We start from the raw sequence: 22,342 nt of genomic DNA on the forward strand, positions 1-22,342 counted from the left end.
AGGTGGCAGAGAGGCTGCAGAGGGAGGTAGCCACTGCAGCTGCGGCCACAGCAGACCCCCCACAACTAGGACTAAGGGAGCCCCCCACTGACCACCAGGAGAGCCCCCACTGACCACCAGGGTAAGGTAAGGTAACAACATTCTTAGGGGACATTTTTATCTTTTTAAAGTATTTTTTAAAGTTTTTTCTGTCCCTGGGAACATAAAATAAACCATTTTACAAAAAAAATACTCACCTAATCCCTGGATCCACCAACAAGCGCAGCCTCCCGTCTCCCACGCTGTTAGAAACTGCATACAGCGTGTGCAACCCATGCAAAATGCGCAGCCGGCTTCCTCGCTGCGCTAATAGCATATCTTCTCAGAAGCTGCACACAGGTTTAAGTAGTAACCAGCATGCTCTGTATGCCGCTTCTGACAGCGTGGGTGATTATTAAAAAAAAAAAAGTTTATTTTATGTTCCTGGGGACATAATTTGTCTGGGGATGGTCTCCTCAATCCAGAAATTGGGGATGAATGTAGGGCATCTGATGGCAGATTTCCTTTAAAAGAGAAAACTATGTAGAGCATACTAATATAAGCTGTACAGTTCATGCAATTTTCCCTGCAAGGAGACGGCTCAGTCAAGCATGTTAATAGTAATCTTTGTAATAATCACTTTAATTACAGCCTCTGTGCAATGTGTCAGAATTACTTGATGAGTGGGGGAGAGGAATCAGCTCAGAGAGACAAGCCATACAATGATATATAGTGAGAGCTCATACATTGCCATTTTTATCCAATTACATTCCCTGAACCCCCAGTCTGATATATGCATGACATCTAGAAATGACTCTAGCTATTTAATATAGAGGGTTTGGAATTTCACTACAGCAGAAGTTTCAATAGCACATAAAAAAAGAGCTGCCAGTTTTAAAAAAAACCTGATTTGCTGCATCTCGCATCCAATATCTGCTCATTACAGATTTTGGCTTTGTGTTTCCCCCTGGGTAGTTTCTGCTACAGATAAGCTGCAGCAGTAGGAAGGAACGTGACAAGCCCCATCTTCTGTATCAGTTAAAGCATGTTTCAAGCCAAAGCTTTTTTTTTAGTTTTGGCTAGAGTAGAGAAAATTCAGAACCCTAAGCTTACCATCACAGAGAAAATGTTTCACCACACCACCTATAGTCTGTGTTGCAGGGAACAATGTAGCAGGTCCCAAAGGCACTTCAGTGAGAATAAGCATAATCAGATGTCTGATAGACCACACCATAGCCTGGTAACAAAGGTTAGAACTTGCATTTTAATGTGGGCAACCACAACACACATTAAAGTGAATATATGCAATGCCATTAATTCTGAATGACACCATAATGCACATATACCATACAAACTGTTACAACTGAGCTACAGCGCAGAGAAATGCACAGATGTGAGCAATTTGTATGTTGTTCTGTGCTACACTGACCAAAAGGTAGTCTTTTTCATGAATGAAGGCTCATTAGGGAGCCAACTCCAAGCAAATGGTTTGCCATTGTGTTGACGCATGAAGAGTGCCCGTTAACACAGCCTTAAAGAAAACCTCTACTGAATGTAGAGACTGTCATTGCTGACCTCTCCTGAAAAAAACATGTTTGCCTGGTTATCTTTCTGATCCAGTGCCCTTATTTTTTTATAAGTCACTGACCTGTGACAAGTCTGTAGATCAGAAGTTCTGACTGTGCTCTGAAGTTCCAATCTGCATGTTTGTGTCAGGTCAATGACTTAGAATGTACTGAAGCTAGAGACAGCCAGGCAGCTAGTATTAGAAGATTACTAATGGTGGCCCAAATATTTCTGTCCATGCAGGTGTCCTTTAACACTCCTTTCATAAATAAATGGAATCCATTTATTTTGTGACACTTGCATGATAAATATTATAGCTGCAGCAGGGAAATCTTGGTTTGTTACAGAATCATGTTATTATATGTCTCCTGTCTTTAGCTTTTATATAGGAAAGGGAAAGATAAATGAAGAATAAATGACACAGGGAGGAAAATATTTTTGTTGGCATTAGATGCTTCAGAATTGATAAATGACTCATTATTTGGTCATTTGTCTTTCACACAAGGTTCAGACCAAAACAGTGCTAAATGCACTTTATGTTATACTGAATATATTAGATTTCTTGTGTACAAGCGCATTCTAGCATCGGTAAGTCTGAATATTAGTGATGGAGAATACAATCTCCTCCTTCTTGAAATAGGAAAGAGGACCATCTTATAGCTCTAAGCATCTTAGGGTAAATATACTATATATTCCTCCAACAATAATTCCATTATTCCCAGAAGAAGATGAAAGACTCATCTGTGCACATGCAGTAATGTGGATTTCTAATTCATGGATTGTGGTATCAAATTCACTTACACATTTTATACAATGGATACATTTATTATATGGCACACATGGGCCTAAGGCAGCATAGATAGTGGAGACAGCACCAAACCTCATGTTTGGTGATAACGTGTTCCTTATTCCGTGTCACGCTTTTGTACACCATGGACATCTGTGTAAGGTTTGTACCTTTTTTTTTAGATAAACCCTTGTTTAGCCATGTTAGCATAATTGAGAATACTAAAAACATACAACCTTAAACCCACCACATCAACAGTATGCCATCATATTTGTGTAGCCCTGTTTTGGGGGGAGGGGGTCATATGAGATGACCGTCTCCGATCAGCTACCGCTACCAACCTGTGGGTAACTTGAAAATCCTGAGCCTCCGCTAAGTGGGAGTAAGGGACTGTAACATAACTGTAATGGCAGTGCCTCCACCCAACTGGGCCCTGTGGTTACAAGGGGGACCCCCAGATGAGATAACCTTGTCCCCAGGTGTAATTGCTGACATGAACCATCTTGCAGAAGTAAGCAGATCTTGAGTCCATGGATGTCTTTTATATATTTATGGTAGAACGTGGAACAGAAGATGTGTATAGATATGCTGGAATACCCAAAAATGCTGATAGTCGAATATTATCACCTCTTACAAGGTGTACAGTTCCTAGTGAAAGGTCCATCTTCTCACTCTTAATAGGCCAGAAGTGTCTCCATTCCCACAGAGGTTCCAGTGTGTACTCTGCTTCAGGACAGACTGTAGCCTGGACCAGTGGAGGTTCCTGTGGTTACTCCAGTGTCCCCATGATCTCTGTTAACATGGGTGAATTACATCCTTGTAATTGATCCTTGTAATTGATCCAGCATAGTCAATCTAGCACATGGCATTCCATGAGGGTAGGCCTTGAGGGCCTAGCCCTCAGGCCTGGGCAGCAGCCCAGAATCTAAGCACCAACCTCCCTACAGGGGAGTGCCAGGAACAAGAGAACCCCAGTTCTGAGCATGCTCATGGGTTTTGCAATAGCCAACCCCTCCTACTATGATGCTTACTGCAACGATTGGCTAGCACAGTGATGGCGAACGTTTTTGAACCCGAGTGCCCAAACTGCGACGCAAAATCAATTTATTTATCTCAAAGTGCCAGCGCTGAAAATAAGTATAGTATTGTATTGCAGTTTGGGCGCTGGGCTTTAAAAAACATTCAACATCACTGCCTTACACATACTACTACACATACATAGATATCACACATTAAAAACACACGCACACATCGCACACGTAATGAAACACACACATTAAAACACACATTATAACACACACATCAAAAAACACACATTAAAAAAAATATTTTACATTTATTTTACATTTTTTTAACTCTTGGGGGGGGGCTTTGGGAAATATTAGAGGTTTAAACAGCCCCCTGATATTTCCTTTTTAAAATAGAAAAAGAAATTGAGGACACAAAGTCCTCAATCTCTTCTTTTGCAGCCTCTGTTCTAAATGAATGGAAAGCACAGAGGCTTCCCATTCATTAAGAAAATATTTACTATCAAGCAGTTTCTGAATGGGCAGGAGCCTCCGCACATAGGTGACTCATGATTACACCCTACTGGCGGAAAACAATAGGTACATCAAAAACCGAATAACACTGCTCTATTACAGGGAGTGTTAGGGGGTAGACCCCTACATTTGTTTCTTGTTTTCAACAGTCATATTAGGACATATATGACCATTGTCCATACAGCAATTTCGTGAGCATTAGGTACAAATAATGTAAGCCTATTTATGAGTATCATCAGTGTTCACATACAATCAGCATTGCACACAGGGTCCTGTATACTATATAGGCAGTATATGTATCTTCTATTAAAGTTTCATATATTCAGTATACTTACATGTTGGTGTTTGCAGTTGAGGTCAACCAGTCTGCTGCCATCCCAACCATGTCCAGACCAGTTGAGAGTTGGTTAAAATATCTTGGATGTCCTAAGAAACAAACAAAAAAAAAAAGATAATTAATAACATTACATAAATTGTTGTAATGTTAGATACTTTGCACCGCTCGAGGTAGAACAGCCAGGTCCTGGACCTGTATGCTAGGTCTGTATATAATAATAATATTTATAGCCATCTAGATCAGTGGTTCTCAACCTGTGTAACCTCAGGACCCACATTTGTCCTTGGTCATGAAGTCGCGACCCAAGTCGCACCGCATTGGAACGCACGGCATTGAGGTACCGCACGTTCCGATGCGGGCAATCAAACTGTGTACAGGAGATGCGTTTGGGGTGCCGTTCAAATGAATGGCAATGCAACACAACTCCCACACCAGAATTTGCGGTAGGTGCGATTTTTGCGTGGTACAATGCAGTAATCGCAAAAAAAGCCTGCTGTAATTGGCTCAGCGCTGAGCCAATCACGGCAGGCTTTCTATCCATTAATACAAGCCTGCCGTGATTGCGCCGCGACCCGTGATGCTGCCGTGATGGCGACACGTGATGCTGCCGTGATTGCGACCCGTGATTGCCGTGATGGCGCCGCGACCCACTGCAGAAGGGCTCGCGACCCACTATTGGATCGCGACCCATGAGTTGAGAACCACTGATCTAGATGACTCCCATCATTATATAATTCTCCACCTCTAGTGATGTTATTTAAGAAAGCAAAAAGGAAATGAGGAGCAAACATAGGAAGATATACAGTGCATTAAGCAAAGAATAAACAGGACTGTCTAGTACCCTGGTGCCCAACCTGCGGGCCCATCAGTCAGTAGTCTGAGCAATGATTTGTAAAGGGTTCTTTAACAGCAGTGATCACAGGAAATCCCATATAATATTTATCCAGTCTCTAACTGTCTCCTACAGCCTTTGTTCCCAACTGGTTGGTCGCAACCCCGTGTTCAGTGGGTTGCCGCGAGCCTTCCACTTTTCTAGGTGAGAGGCTCCTCAGCCTCCCCACAGAGCAGCACTGTCAGTTCTTACACCGAGCAGCCATTCAAAATATGCTGCCCGGTGGCCAGTGTCAGCTTGAGGTGGGGGTGGGCTGGGGGTATGGCCGCGAGGGAGCTCCATCCATAAATGCATTGCTTACAGCTCCCTCACATGTCCTATAGAGCTGCCTGGACTGGTAACGTCACATTCTGGCTCCCAGCACCTCTACAGGCGCACATGTGAGCTGTACAAGCAATGCACAGATGGATGGGCACGCTGCTGTGCGTTCCATTGCAGTGCGACTTGGGTCGTGACTTAATGACCGAGGACAAATGTGGGTCCTGAGGTTACACAGGTTGAGAACCATCATGATTCCACTGTTCAACAACGCCTGTAGCACAGTTTTTGATCATTCCCTCCAGTAAACAGTAAGTGTTCCGTGAATGTAGATATACTGTATATATATATATATATATCTTCAGTAGAATTGTCAGGGACCAGTTTTGAAGCCCTCTATTCCTTGTAAGGTGGTGTAGTAAAATGCAGGATACTTGAAAACGATACAGAGAAAAGGGCTGGATCAGGTCCCTGATGAATGTGCAGAATCATGAAAGATTTGTTCATCATGTGGGTGAGAGTGGTAAAAAGCAGGTGACATCTTGGATTTTGGGGTGTGTTGACATTACTGTATTTGTTGCTCCTCATTGGGTCATCTTTTTATGGATGATCTCTCTAAATTTCAGTGATGTGACTTTTCTGAAGCCCACACACTCTTTCACCAATTGTTACCAAAGAGGGCCTATGTGCAGGGGCTATATTGATGTAGCAACTACCTGCTGCCATAGAGATCCTGATGTCTACCTTTGAAAGCTCAAGGGTTGTCACCCATTTTTTTTTAGCACATAAGGTATAAGCTACTTTCAAGCAAAATATTCAGAGTCAAAGGCAGAAGAAATTGTGTTGAATATTAAAATAGAAACTACCTAAGTGAGCAATCTGGTGAGTATAGGTAATCATATTAACAATAGTGTTTTTTTCCTACTATAAAGAATTTATGACAATATAATTTTAATATTATATAAAAAAAAGTTGTGCACCATTTCCTTATAGGCTAAGAATTTGTTTTTTTTAAGGTTGACATCTCTGTGAATGATAGTGGAGCCGCCAAAGATGGCAAAAAGCTTTTCAGTGGAATAAAGTTTCCACAAGATGCCTGTGGCTTGCAAGCTGAGATGGATGTACTGGGAAAGGTGGGGTATATCTGGGGGAGTCAATGATAGAGATTGATCTGTATGTTTTGGTAGATCACAGACATAATAACAGCATGCAATGACAATTTGCAGCTTCTAGAGCAATCTATTTTGAATATTCAGGTCAATTTTGGCACCAATTCCCGATAAGGATATTGTGGAACTGGAGAGAGTGCACAGAAGGGCAGTTGAATTAATTAAAAGGGGCATGAAGGAGCTTAGCCACGAGGAGATGACTGAAATTATTCTACCTTGAGAAGAGGCGCTCAACGAGAGATACAATCAATTTGTAAAAATACATATATCTTGATGCAAAGTTATTCACCATGAGGTCATTGCAAATGTCAAGGGGGCACCCTTTGCACCCAGCGGAAAATAGTTTGAACCTCCACATACTGAAAGTCTTATTTACTGCAGGAGCCGTATCGTGGAACTTACTTCCACTAAAAGCTAGTTGTAAATAATGTAACTTATGCCAGGAGCTGATTTGTTCCACAGAAACCAAAAGCTTTTCCAAGCTGTCCAGGCAATAGACTAATTTCACCAGGATAAGGATACTTATGTTCAAACGGTGGCAGTTATTGTTTAGCTGAGTCCAATGAGATTTGAAAACGACAGTCAGATTACTAAAAAAAAGATCCTTATCCTTGTGATAAAGCTTTGTGAGTTGAGCCTATTGTCTCAATGATTGGTGCTTATGTGCGGCAATCTCTTTATGTGCATGCACATGAAGATTGTCACATAATTGCATCACAATCTTTGAAATGTGCCATGGTTTGACACTTTTTGGTTAAATTTAGACACCATGCAAAGCCTAATAGACCAGTGTTTCTCAACCTTTCAGTCACGGCACCATTTAAAAGTATACAAAATATCGAGTCACCGCAGTCTAAAATGTAATGGAGTTTAAAGGGGGCATTCACAAATACATAAAAAAGTGCAGTTCCCCCTTTACATCAGGAGCCCCCTTTCATATCAGAGTGCTTCTTTTGCACCAGGAGCCCCCTTCACATCAGTGTCCCCCCTTTAAATCAGAGCACCCCTTTTATCTCTGAGTTCCCCCTTTTCACATCAGAATTTCCCCTTCAGATCAGCCCTCTTCACATCAGATTCCTCCATTCCCCTAGTCCTACCATCACAACATTTTTATGTACCCCTAAGGAAGCCAGAGGGCACATGAGGGTACCACGGCACCCTGGTTGAGAAAGACTGCCATAGACATTGTTATAGGCAACATTTATGTTTTACACCATGAGTAAAAAAATGCATGCAAAATGGTCCTTTAGCTTAAAATTGTATTTTTAGGAAGAAGCGAGCAGTCTTGTGTTTTGTATAAACAGAACAGCTTCCGCCTGCTCGCGGTGCTGAAACCCCCAGGCAAATGATAAGATATCACTCTGGGACTTGTTCATAATGAGCCATTTAAATTCACAGTTTTTAATTGCTTCCAGTGTGTTCGCTAACTGGAAGTCAAATCGCAGAAAAGAGATTCTTTCCGGAATAAACGGGCCTGGAAATTTGCCATCAGCCATTATTTTCATGGCATTAATGTTGATTCCTAACTCTGTTTATTTAGAATCACAATAGGACATTTATAATCTGCTTTTGTGTACGAAGTGGCTGGTTATTACCATCTAGGCGTCGGCGACATGTCCAAGACATCAGCAACAGACATTCAAAATCCTGCAATCTTATTTTCTTTTCATTCTGCCCATTGTGTATAATTATTATTCATTCATCTTCAAAGTTTAGAAGCATGCTACAATCCCGATTAAAGATACACAGGAACTGAACTGAAGTTTGCCATTGTGAAGTTTATTGTGTGCTTCTCAAGCCTTGTGTAGACTGGGATTCCTGTCAAATGCTGGCTTTTCAATTTAAAGGGATGCTACAATCTACTCTCCCTTACAGCCAAGGAAGGTGCCATCTTTGCCTCCATTTGGATTGTAGTTGCCATGGTGTTACACATGTGATCAGCTATGGCATGAATGAGTAATTTAGGCCAGGTTCACACCTGGGCGATCCTTGACCACGCGTTTACGGAGTCGCCCACCACCGATGATCGCGCTGGTGGTGCCATTATTGTCGAATGGCTCCCCAGTCGCACTGGGCGGAATGCGCGGTCTCCCGCTACGATTCCGCCCATGCAACCGAACATGATCGCGGCTAAGGCAGCCATGCGTCTTGCGTCACAAAATGTACCCTTTTTCTGCAATTGCCACATGGATGCAACCCCATTTAAATCAATGGGGCCACGCGGCAATCGCTGTGTGCAATTGTGCAAGACCGCACGGTCCCGGGACGTGCGTCCTGGATCGCCTAGGTCTGCACCGGCCCTTAAGGGCTTGATAGTTCAGTTGAGAGCTGAACTACGCACACTGCCCACTTTAACAGTTGGTATGCCTTGATAGTAACTGTTTTGGCAAACATTTTTGTTTCGGGAGATATTAAATTGATGGGTGCAGTTCCTTATTTGAGCAGCGATGCTCAAATGAATGCATTAAAAAGTGAAGCACAGCAAAAGGCTGGATTTAACCTGCTGCGCCTTGAATGCAAACCAATATTAATAGGACATTAGGCGACCAAATAAAAGCAATGCAAACCAGGTCAAAAGCAACCTTAGTACTGTCATCTACACTGCACCATTGAGGCCAATGATAATCTGCTGAACAAATGCATGTAAAACACAGGCTTCCATGTACCTTAAAGAGGAACTTTACCCATATCTTGGAAATGACAACAAATACACCTTTAGAAATGTTTAGTAATGGCAATCTACAAACACATACTTATCGATAATTTTTTCTTTGCATACTTTAATTTTCTTTTCCTCCCCATTCTTCTCACAGTGGCCATTTTAACTAAGGGCAGATGAATCCATCTCCCTCTTCTTCCTGGAACTCTGGTGCATGTGACCAGGACATGAGACCATGCACATCATCTTACAGAAGGAAAGTGCCTTTCCCTGAGATCTCGTGAGAATTCAGATGAGATTTCCCAGCAATGCTTTGCTGATGTAATCTTCCCAGGATGCAATGCTTGGGCACATTACATCACTAATGCCCAAGAGGACCAGGAAGTGGAAAAAGAATAATTGTAAGTAAAAGAAAAATACGTTTTTTTTAAACTAATTCATGTAAGATGATTTCATATCAGCATTCAGAGCTGCATGCTGGGGTGATTTTTAGTGAAAGGGGGTAAAGGTCCGCTTTATTAGTGTCACTTCTTCACTGGCCCAGAATGCTAGCGAGGGAGTAAGATCTTGCTAGGGTGGCTAGTGAAGGAGCCATTCCACAGCAAAAGGTAAGCAGTGTAACGTGGACCTTATTAAGATGTCCTGATTGTACATAATTAATCTTAGGGGCTCATTTATAAGAGTTTAGCCCAGCATATAGCCAGAAGGATACTGTTTACATGGCACTAGCGCCCCTAGATGTTGCTGACAAATATAGGAATTCCTATACCTGTCAGGGCAACCTAACCAGGCTATATGCTGGGCTGAATATTTATAAATGAACCCCTAATGTTGCAATACAAAAAAACTACAGATCAGAGCAATGAACAAATGTGCTTTCTAAGGGGGTGTTCTGTACACAAACAGTATGTGGACCTCCTGCCTATGTTGCCAGGATAACCAGGAAGCACCATTCAAATTTTGGGGCTGTTTTCAAATAAACCACAGTTGGCTTTAGATTAAAACGAAGAGGTAATATTTTCATGACACAAATTTCCCCAAAAATATATTTTTTCAGATCCATTTTTAACAGAAATGTTGTTTGCCTTTAAGTAACAAAGATATGTGAGTTTAGTGCGTGTCTGGAGCTGTTTAGTGCAAGGCAGATGCAAGATGGAATCTGAATGAACATCGGTGCAGCTTGTTATTTGCCAAGCTGACACTTCTCTGTTATCACGTCTCTGCACATGTGAGAGAACTGAGCTTTCAACAGAGATGCAATTTTCCCTGCCATTTAACAGAACTAGGCGGGTGGGCTCTATCCTTTCATGAAAACAGGGGCTGAGGATTCTGCAGTCACAAATTTGCAGATTGTACATTCACTTAAAGCTTTCCCGTTGAAAGAAGAATGCCATATTTATTTACTTAGCCAAATAATTTTATTCTTAGTGTTCTTTGGGGATTTTTTTGTATGAGGAAGGTTATTTATTTCCACATATATAGCATTGTCTCAAAGCGAACAAAGTATTTTTGAAATTCTGGGTAGAGACAAGCATATGGATTCTACAATTTGACAAGTAATTACAGTTGTACATTACTTTTAAGTTTCCATTTGCATCTGTGTGGTGCATTATTGCATGTGTGTTAACGAGCACTTTTTCATGCAAAAATGTGCATTGCGTAAGACAACCCATTGAAAGTAATGGATTCGACCTGCTGAGCCTTTTACGCAAATCAATCTCATTAGGACATAATGGCACCAAATAGAAGCAAAGCGAAATAGGTCAAAAGCAACTTTAGTGCTGTCTATACCGCACAATTGGGGTCAATGAGAATTTGCTGATCAGCAGTTGTGGTGTGTTTCAAATGCATGTAAAATGCAGATAAATAATGCCCGCGTACACAAGCCTTTACTCTGGCTAATACAGGCTTCCACTTATCTTAATGGAGTCACTCTTTCGCTGGCCCAGAATTCTAGTGAGGGAGTGACAGCTTGCTCGGCAGTCCAGTGAAGAAGCCATTCCATTGCAAAAGGTAAGCAGCGTAATGTGGACCTTAGCAGGATTATTCTTATTACAGTGTATTGAAAATGGGCTGCCATAGCACAAAAACATTCCCAAAATCCCCAAAATGGGGTGTTGCCATGTGTTGCATCACACTGCAACACAAGTGCGTTGCTTAAATGGTACCATAGTGGATCAATTCATGTAATGTCAGTTGGTGCATGATATGGCAAAGGGTATGTTCCTGCAACACATAGATGTAAATCATCCCTAAAGGAAACCTATGTTTAGGGAAATACAGAGTTGCCGGAGCAGACATCCTTATGAAAATACTACACTATATGAAACTTCACTATTACACCTACTGTATATCAGCTCGTTGGACATCCCATTTTAAAACCATAGGCATTAATATGGGGTTGGCCCTCTTTGTAGCCAACACTTCTGGAAAGGCTTTTCACAAGATTTTGAAGAGTGTCTGTGGGAATTTGTGCTCATTCAGCCAAAAATAACATTTATGAGGTCAGGTACTGATGTTGGATGAGAAGACCTGGCTCTCCTTTGGTGCTCCAAATCATCCCAAAGGTTTGCAGTAGGGCTGAGGGCAGGGCATTTAGCCAGCTACTCAAATTCCTCCACATCTATCTCATCAAACAATGTCTAGATGGAGCTGGCTTTGCCCACATTGACACGGAAATTCGCCTTCCCTAAACTGTTGCCACAACATGGGAAGTGCATAATTGTCTAAAATGTCTATGCATGCTGTAGGATTAACAATCCCCTGTACTGAAGAAAAACTGAACTCAATAATTGGAGTGGTGTCCACATATGTTTGACCTTATAGATATGTGTGATGGTCAGTTGACCACAAACATTTGCCTGTATAGTGTATTTAGTGCTGTGCAATGCATCGCCCTTGACTACAGAGCTTTGTGATTGCGCATTTAGTATATTGCCACTTGACCATTACACCTATATCAGATTGTTGGACATCCCATTTTAAAATCATTAATATGAATTTGGCCCTCTTTGTAGCCACATCAGCCAACACTTCTTGGGAGGTTTTTTAACAATATGCTTAGCATTATATGTAAGACCGAAGGGCTGCTGTACGGGCTATTCACTATAGCCGTACAGCACCCAAAGGCGGCCGAGCCGCTCAGCCGAGCTGAAGGCATATGCTTCAGCTCGACCGAAGTGATACCTGAAGCGTGGCGAACAGCCTCCTGAAGGCCGGCCGTAAGCCTTGCAAATGACAGCTGCGCGGAGACAGCCGTGATGTCATGGCCGGCTCCACCCAATTGTTATTCATTGGCTGGGACATGCTATAAGACCGGCCAATAGGAAAGTGCCGGCCAATAGGAAACAGTAACTGCTAGCTCCCCCCAATTGTTTCTTTTTTTTAATTTAGAAAAAAAAAAATCTTTATTTTTTATTTTACTATTTATTTACATTTTAAAAATACTTTTTAAACTTTTTTTTTTTTTAACTCTTTTCATTCATTTTCTATTCTGCTCGGCGGCATTCAGCTATTCACTTACTGCCGTTCGGCCCATAAGAGAATGAGATGCCAGAGCTTCGGCTCAGCAGATCCAGATGTTGGATCGGCTAAGTCAAAGTCCTTCTGCACTTTAGGTCAACCAAACATGCAGAGCATGTTTGGCTGACCGAAGTGCAGCCGAAGGCAGCCGACGTAAGGCTGAAATCAGCCGTACTGAGCGGGAGTGAATAGCCGAACATTGTTTGGCTCACTTCACTTCAGCTGGGTTATTCACTCGGCTGCCTTTGGCAGCTTTGTGAATAACCCCCTTAGAGCTCCGTGATCACACATGTCCTTATAGAATAATATGTATTATCTCCTGTCCTGCAGATTCTGAAAACTAGGAAACCATTTCACACAATGCAATTCTGTTTACCAGGGAACCTTCATCTATAAAAAGCCTTGATACAAAACATCTTGCTTGAACTTGAACCGTGGAAACATCTAAGTAATAATTTCTCCTCCTGCCATTCCAACACGTATCATACATTGTCAAAAATGAATATAGCATTTATTTCCAGGTCTCCTTCTCACAGTTATTGGGGTGGAGTAGATTCCACATGGCTTTAAAGTGACATTAAAGGAAAAAAATTTCCCCCTCCCCCCAATGTTAATTAAAGCACTTACCTTAACCAGTTGAAGTCCGTGGTGTTACACCCCTTTCCCATCCAGGCCATTTTTCAGTATTCAACGCTGCGGTACTTTGACTGACATTTATTCCGTCATGCAACGCTGTACTGAAATACATTTTATACAATTTTTTGAGGACAGATAGCGCTTTCTTTTGGTGGTATTTAATCACCACTGCGGTTTTAATTTTTTACTATTTTAAGGAAAAATTACCGAATTAAAAAAAAAAAAATGTTCCCCCTATACTAAATGATAAAACATTTATTATTACCCAATTTTTTGGTAAAATATAAAAGACGGGGTCATGTCGGGTAAAAAGACACCAAACATGTTAAGCCTTAAAATTGCGTGCTCGCGCGAAACCTCAAAAAACTATAATACCCAAAATTGGCCGTAGGCGACGCTTTAAAAGCTTTTACCGCTCATCAGTTTAGTGTTATCAGTGATTGATGGCCCTAAAATTATTGCTCTCACTGCGACATTCGCAGCAATATGTAACGCGTGTAGCGCAATTGTCGTTTTCGCGCGCTGGTGCACCGGACGCGTATTTACGTTTATATGTGCGTAAACGTGGGGGTGGGGAACTTAAGAATTTTTGCTTCATCAGCTTCTTCTCTCTGGCTTTAGGAGCCAGATGACAGACAGGTGAATGCGGAAGTGATTTAATACACATCACTTCTGCATTCACAGCCCGGAGGGAGATCAGCAAGGAGCTGAGCTCCCTTTCTCCTGACACCCTCCCGAGCCGTTCCCGGGCCGCAGATGGGGCAGCGGATCCCGGGATTGAAGGTGAGGGGTCAGGAGGGGGGGGGGCGACAGCAGCACTCGAGGGGGGGCACGCAGCCAATACATATACCCGATCGGCAGGCTCTAGAGCCGCCGATCGGGTATATGTGAAACAGCCGATAACGGCTCTTTAGATTGGACGTGTCTTTTCTGCCCGCGCGCTAATGCGACTGTGCCATCCATCCTTTTTTTGCAACGGGCGGATGGCAACTGGTTAAATAATGTCTCTTAATCCGATCTTCCTCTTCTTTCCTGTGCTTTTCAGCCTTCTCTCCAGCGCTGCGGCGGGTATTCGATCCAGCGCTGACTCCTCTGTCCTTGCTGGCACTTCCTGTGCCACGGTGTCTGCATGCGGTTGCACGCGTCCATAGACTTACCTTGCGTCTCTCCTCGTCTCCCGGCCGAAAATCCGAACTGCGCATGCGCCCGCCCCAAGATGCTTTTGAAGCGTTTTTTGGGGTTTTTTTTGATAACTTTTTGCATATATCTACTGCTTGCTAGCAGTAGATTTATGCAAAAAAAAACAGAGGGTTTAGAAACCCTTTAAGACCATTCGCCTCTGGAGCTGGAACTTACAATATGTGTGAGGTCCAACAGCGCACAGTGTAACACGGGAACACTCTGAATAGAAGATATTCTCACTCAGCAAGAGTGCTATAAATCTATTGGAGATTATTGGGGAAAAAAAAGACACTATGACAGCACTATGGTTTTGGAGGTTTTTTCTGTTAGACTCAGGGACTCCTTTATGGCAGCAACTTATACATTTTCACAACAATGATAATAAGCACATAAAGTAAAACACAGAGAGAAAGGCTGAAGAAAAGTACATAGACAACCCCACTGTAGAAAAGATACTGATGGCAAGAGACCACAATATTTTCTATTAAATGTAAGTTTAAAAAAGTTGTTAGCCCAGGATATATGTATATCAGCATGACATTGCTTAAGCCCATCTTGTTTTCTACATAGAATTATAGGCATAAGACATGATATTTTACAGCCAAAAGTGTACCCCTAGTCCTAACGTTTTCTTATTTGTGGATAGAGTGAGCCCTTTTAGGTTGTTATGTTGTCTGTGTTGCCACAGGAGTCTGTTTTTGTTATTTGATGTTTTGTGCATTTGGTATGTTCCCATGTTTCCCCTCTCCTGATTTGCCACTGGTTAGTACAGCCCTTAGCTAGACATTCCCAACTTCTCCATGCTACTGAGTTAATTTAGTTTTCCACCTCTGCAGAGTCGGGGTTATAAAGTAAATTAAAAGACTAAGGGGGGCTACTCACTAAGCTGCCGAAGGCAACCGAATGGATAACCAAACAGAAGTGAAGGGAGCCGAATGCTGTTACGCTATTCACTTCAGCCTAGTATGACTGATTTGAGCCGTACACCGACTGGCTTCGGCTCCCTCCGCAGCCAAAGTGAAGAACCTTTTTTACTTTATTCTTATAGGGGCTGGACAGCAGTCAGTGAATAGCTGAATAACCAAGCATTCGGCTTGGTTATTCTGCTCGCTACCTCAGAATAAAAAAAATGTGAACAAAAAGAAAGGCCCATTGTTTTCATTCAGCTGGGACTTGAGAAGATCTGTTTGACAGATGCCGGTACAATGTCAACAAACAGTCAGAGCCAGCGGTGATGTCACCACTAGCTCCGCCTAGTTGTTGACATTGTACCGGCATCTGTCAAACTTTCATTCTGCGGCGGTAGTTCGTCGGTTGCGGACGAGTCAATGGCGTCAAGTTTTTTTTATTTTGACAAGTCAGCGGTGTCGTGGACAACGCTGGACATGATGATTGACCCTTGAATTACGTCAGTGGATCCATTTTTGAGATTTTATTATTAAAATCTCAAAAATGAATCAATGAAAGGAATGTGGTCTCTTTATTTACATTTTATTATATCCCTTTAGTGAATGAGTAGGGGTACAAGTACCCCTTACTAATTCCAAAGGGGGGCAGCATCTGGGCACCACCTTCATTAAAGGGGGTACCCTGGTGCAAATAAGCCCCCCTGCCCACAGACCCCCCACAACTACCGGGTCAGGGTTGTGGCAGAAGAGGCCCTTGTCCTCATCGGCATGGGGACAAGGTGCTTTTCCAGGGGGACCCTGAAAAAGCACCCTACTAATGTAAATCAGAACTTGAATAGAAGTCGAATAGAAGTGACATTTCAGGACCGATCAGCTGTTTCGGGGCAGATCGGTTCTCCTGCACATGCGATTTGCGATGCCGATCTGCCCTGGAACAGTGGAGATAGCGTTGGAATGCTTCACCTATTCCACCGCCGAAAAACTGGGCGAGACTACGTTAAAATGTGTGACCACGTCACTGGTCACACATTCTAACGTAGTCACAAACTTTGATAGAACAGAGGCCTGTCTGTAATCATTTAATCAGAGAAATAGATTATAATAGAGAACATTACAGTGTAATATTCCCCATTATAATCCACTTCTGTAATAGCATGAAAAAGCAGTACACAACACATCCCGCCCCCCGCGCGTGGGACTCACCCAGCCAGAGGATAGCAGCAGCCAGGGAGTTTCGATGTGTGCACTGCAGGGGGCGGGGTTGTGACACACACACGCCTCCTGTGACTCACCTGCCCTCCCGCTACCTGTTACTATGGACGCGGCCGAGAGGGGAGGTGAGTCACAGGACCCGCACCTCACTGAGAAGCCCGTCTGCAGTACGGGGCCCCGGTGTTCGAACACCGGGACCGTGCATTGCCCCATATTGCAGGACCGGACCCCACTGAGGCTGTGGGGGTGCCCGGGACCGGACCCCACTGGGCCCCCTCACAGCCTCAGGCCCCAGCACCGGCTGCACCAGCGGTAGTTCTGCCACTGGATGTAGGCTTATTGCACCTTAGGTTCCATTTAGGAGAAATAGGTACCTTTTTTATCCAAAATATTGTGATCTTGCAATGTGACATAAGCCATACTGATAAATGTGCAGTGTGAATTTGAATAATAGGTCCACTTTAAAGAAAACATAGCAGTGTTTGTGTACAAGCAAAAACAGATAGCAAACCTTTGCCTGATTTAACTTTGCAGCCCATGCATGTATATCGTCTTGGCCACGCATCAACAGGCACCATATTTATGCATTTAATTTACAGGTTTTAAACATTGGTTATGCTTTGTGACCTGAGACTTGAATGTGCACAGGTTTGGAAAAGTGAAATGTCAAACTTTGCTTACTTTGTACCACCAACCTCATTAGTTCATTTCAACCTCAATTAAACTGCTCAAACAAGAAAACAAATAAGTATGTTTAAAAAAGCATATGTATATTAGCAAATGTGTGCCCATTCCAAAACAGGAAGGTTGGGGATACAATAAACAATGCTAAGGAAGTGTCTTAGGGGGCAATATAAGCTGGGGAATAATATGAAAGGAATGACAGGCAGCAAAGAGGAGTTTGGAGGGTATGATAGGGGCAGTTAGTGCAGGAGAGGAGTGTGGAGGATATGATAGGGGGCGATATGTGCTGGAGAGGTGTGTGGAAGGTATGATAGCGGTCAATATGTACAGGAAAGAAGTGGAGAGGGTATGACAGCTAGCAGTATGTGCAAGAGAGGAATGTGGAGGATATGACAGCCAGCAGTATGTGCAGGAGAGGAGTGTAGAGGGTATGATAGGGGCAGTTAGTGTAGGAGAGGAGTGTGGAGGGTATGATAGGGGCAGTTAGTGTAGGAGAGGAGTGTGGAGGGTATGATAGGGGCGATATATGCAGGAGAGGAGTGTAGAAGGTATGACAGGGGCAATATCTTCAGGGAGGAGTGCAGATGGTATGACAGCGAGCAGTATATACAGGAGAGAAGTAGAGAGTGTATGATAGCCAGCGGCATGTACAGGATAGGAGTGGAGAGAGTATGACAGCCAGCAGTATGTGCAAGAGAGGAGTGCGGAGGGTATGCTAGGGGGTGACATGTGCAGGAGAGGAATGTGGAGGGTATGACAGCCAGCAGTATATGCAGGAGAGGAGTGCGGAGGGTGTGCAAGACAGGACAAGGATTTTTCTCAGTGAATGTTTACAGGGGAAATAAAACAGTGGAGCTGAGATCACTATTCGACCAGAGTTAGTGGAGATGAGACTGATACCTGGCATAGTGCACTAATAAATGTGAGGGATTATCTCAATTGCGTTGATTGGGTGCTGAGGGGTGAACACACATGCACTGGGCACATGCGCTAGGGGATACCCAGATAGCAAGCAATTGAGCTGCAAGTTTGAAAATGACTTGATAAACTATTGCTAGACTTGCCAAGCTTCACAATTTGTTGCACAATTACAGCAAGTCTGCAATGCAAGTCTCCAGATCAACGTGCTTTGCAAAAGTGCTGTACACTTGCAGAGCTCTTGCTAAGACCTGCAAGACTCTTGCTGTAGACTTGCCAAGCAAATTTGCTACAATGTCAACTAGAACTTGTGCTGCAAGTGTTCTGCAAGTCTACAACTTGCCAGGAATGTGTGCAGCAAGTTAACAAGAATTACAATTTAACCCTGCCACAAGTTTGTAGCAAGTTATCCTTGCTATCTGGGTAGCTGATGAGGATGAACAGACATGATGATGAGGGGTAAGGGCATATGTGCTGGGTACTGGCAGCTGAAAGATTAATGCACATAAGCAGAAGAAAAGGTGCTTACATTGAGACTAAAAGCTGTGGGGGGCCAACATGAGCTGGATACTGGGTGTTAAGGGCTAAAGATACCTGTCTGGGGACTGAGCGCTGAGGAGATAATGCACAGGGGTTGGGGAAACGGCATTCAGGCGTTAATATGCTGCAGGGGACAGGACAATGAGGGGCTAACACGTCTGCACTGAGGACTGGGCATTAAGGGGCTAATGCTTATTAAATTAAAGCTGGATTCTGGATAGTGAGGGGTTAATGCACACACTGAATATTTATCATTGAGCGGTTAATGTGCATGCTCTTGAAGCTCATTGCATATACTGCAGACTGAGGGGTAATGTTTTAAAGCGATTTGGAGACGGGGGTTAACTGTCATTCTGCAGCAACTGATCACTGAGAAGGTAATACACATGCACTCAAATGCGTGCACAGCCTATTGGTGTGCACACAAAAGTACAAACACACACGTATATATCATGTGACCACCCGCCTGGCTTCCTCATTGGATGGGAATCTGCAGCTACGCTCCCTCACAGTTTGTCAGGCAGCGAGGGCTGCAAGTGTTATGTGAGGAATTTAAGGGGCTAGTGCTGCCCTGCTATGTATTGCTGAACTGGTCACAGAGAGATCTTTGTAATCTATCTACCATTTCAGTAACAAAAAACACAGTGGCCACTGTTGTGGTTTCGGTGTTGCACTCGGGGTGATTAGGGTGAGCCCAGACACACTCACCACACCCTGTGTGCTCACAGGGATGTGCGATCAGGGGAGGCAGGTGAGGCAGAGCCTCACCTAGAATTATGAAGGAAAAAGCTGTCAGCTTCATGTCTGAAGCTGACAGCTTTTTCTCCATTCAGATCGGCATCTAACAGGTTGCACAGCAGGGAAATCCTCCCCTGTGTCTTCTCCCTTTGTCCTTGACACTAGCTTTTGGATGGGTTGGGTGCAGGGATTTGCCAGGTGGGAGGCGGAGCTTCGGCTGACAGGGGTGGGGCTTTGTTCAGAGGGGGCAGGGCTGGAGATCGCCTCACCCCGAGCAAGAGGTACCGCACATCACTGCCATACACTGCAGAGTGGTCACCAATGGGTAATGCACATATACTGCAGAATGGTAACTAATGGGTTAATGCACATACTTTGCTGGTGTATTGTATGTATAGAAAGAAACAGAAGCTACGGGCACAAGATGGCAGATGTAATTGTTTTCTATAGCACCAACAACACTATTGAATGAGCTCCAGTTGAGCTCAAGCTGATTGAATGAGCTCCAGTTGAGACAAGGTTTGTCTCTGACAGACTTTTTATTATTTCCCCCTATGTGTCAGAACCAGGGCTGTAGCTACCATGGGGCGAGTGAGGCACTCGCCTCTGGCGCAGCTGAGAGGGGGCGTAGCCAGGGCCGGCCTGGCTGCGTCCCATTGCCCATGTTGTCAAGGCGAGCACAGGGCGCCATTGGCAACAGGGGTCTGTTTAGACCCGATATTTCCCTGAAGCCCCCCAACATTAAAACAAATAATAATATTAAAAAATAAATAAAAACACACACACACAAAGACTAAAAAATAGTGTCGGACTAAATGAATTGAAACTAAAAATGTTTTCATTAGTTTAGTCAAACGAAACACATTTTTATGCTATTTTGGATTTGGCCACCAGCGCATTCTGCACTTGTGCACCGCCATCTCGGAGGTGAGGCACATGGCGTCACATCACCCGATGCGTGCGCGACATAGGGTGGCAAAACACATCTGTTGGGGGGCACAATTTTCTGTTCTTGCATCGGGCGCAAAAGGAGCTAGCTACGGCTCTGGGTGCTGAACCTCCAGACAGTTTGCTTGAGCTCAATGTGCAATCTCTATGTATGTCAATATGCAGTTTTTGTGATGGGAGTGTGTGACCACAGACTGAGGAGTTTCTGAAGAAGAAACTGAAGATTCTTTGCTGGAGGAGGGATACAGGAGAAACACCAATGTCTGTGCGTGTGTATGCAGAATCCTCCAGCGGCAAGATCAAACTCTGACATAAGCACTATCCTCAATAGTTAGTGAAATTGGCTGTGATTATGAAACTGGCAATTAAATATTATTAAATATATTATTATAATGTTTTGTGTATAATGGGGGAAGCATTGGGTAGGCATAGGCTAGCAAAATCCTAGATTATTTCCATCTTTGCACACTGTGATTTAATAATGGCAGAGAGGACTTAGTACTCTCTGGAACTATCTCAGTCCCTTAAACGCAGCCAATCCAGTTCCCCATCCTAGCAAACCCCCCCAGGCGATTTATTTGGCCAGGAGTCCAGTGACACAGTTTTTGTGTGCATGCCCTCATGGCACAATATCCACTGATTACTTCATTTCTTAGGTCTCCCAAGGCCAGTCCTACACTATAGACCTAAACAAAGTCAAAGCAATAAAGTGCCACGGGCAATCACTCCTCAATAGGATATAATCTTGGGTATGCTGCGAGATGCTGCCCCAAAACAGCCGGGGGAGCTGTGAAATCTGGAAAGTAAGCACAAAGGAGGGCGCCTTTCCTGGTGCAGATAGATTTTATTTCAATGATCATAACAAAAAAAAAGGTACTCACAAACATGAATGAATAAAAGCCATGGAGTGAAAGATCGATGGTGGGCAAGTGGACATCAGCTGAACGATTCCTATGTGCGATTATCATTGACCCGTTTCCGGGGCACGCCCCCTTCATCAGATGTTCTGATGAAGGGGGTGTGCCTCAGAAACGCGTCAATGATAATCGCACATAGGAACCGCTCAGCTGATGTCCACTTGCCTGCCATCGATCTTTCACTCCATGGCTTTTATTCATTCATGTTTGTGAGTACCTTTTTTTTTGTTATGATCATTGAAATAAAATGTATCTGCACCAGGAAAGGCGCCCTCCTTTGTGTCTACACAATAGACCTAACAATTCCATTCTTTACCCTTCCACCTGGTCTCCTATGGCAGTAATGAGAGGACCTACATAGAATCTGCCATAGAACCAGATAATTTATAGTCATAGTCACTAGTTCTAAAAGATCTTACAGAAAGTCCCAAATAAGAATTCTGCAACAGTAGGTGTGAAGAATACATAAAAGAGTATCTTACAGTCTATAATGGCATTTGTTCACTCACTAAGCCATATCAAAGGCCTTGTTCTTTGATTGAACCACAGGTAGCACTTATGCCTGGTCAGGCCACTTCACAGGGAGAGATATGCTACATGGCTTTTACAATGTACATAAGTCAAAACGTTTTCAATTTTGCATACAGTATAGAATGGTTCGAATGTCTCTCGGGTTTTATTGCTGAAAGGGTACTGAATGGAACATTCAGGAGCCAAAGTTGTTCTTAAATATAAAACAGATTTTATATTGAAAATAACATTTAATATCACTGGCTGGCAGCTTTTATGTATGTGACAGCCTACTGCAGTGTCTCAGAAACAATCCAGTAGAGACAGAAGAAAAGCTCCACACTAATTTGTCTAAAGTCTGAAAGCATTTATTCCAATAAAATCAGTCAGCCTAATTCAA

General features: G+C 43.3%; 1 protein-coding gene across 1 annotated transcript in view; it reads right to left on the bottom strand.

The window, feature by feature from the left end:
• GAD2 (glutamate decarboxylase 2) overlaps window positions 1-22,342 on the bottom strand; it is a 66,323-nt gene that overhangs the window by 33,505 nt on the left and 10,476 nt on the right. The window contains exon 5 of the mRNA XM_018567497.1: window positions 4,248-4,338. Coding sequence (XP_018422999.1) covers window positions 4,248-4,338 — 91 coding nt within the window. The remainder of the gene's footprint in view (window positions 1-4,247; window positions 4,339-22,342) is intronic.

This window comes from Nanorana parkeri, unplaced genomic scaffold, assembly GCF_000935625.1.
Source record: "Nanorana parkeri isolate BGI_ZX_2015 unplaced genomic scaffold, ASM93562v1 scaffold1055, whole genome shotgun sequence".
Lineage (NCBI taxonomy): Eukaryota > Metazoa > Chordata > Amphibia > Anura > Dicroglossidae > Nanorana > Nanorana parkeri.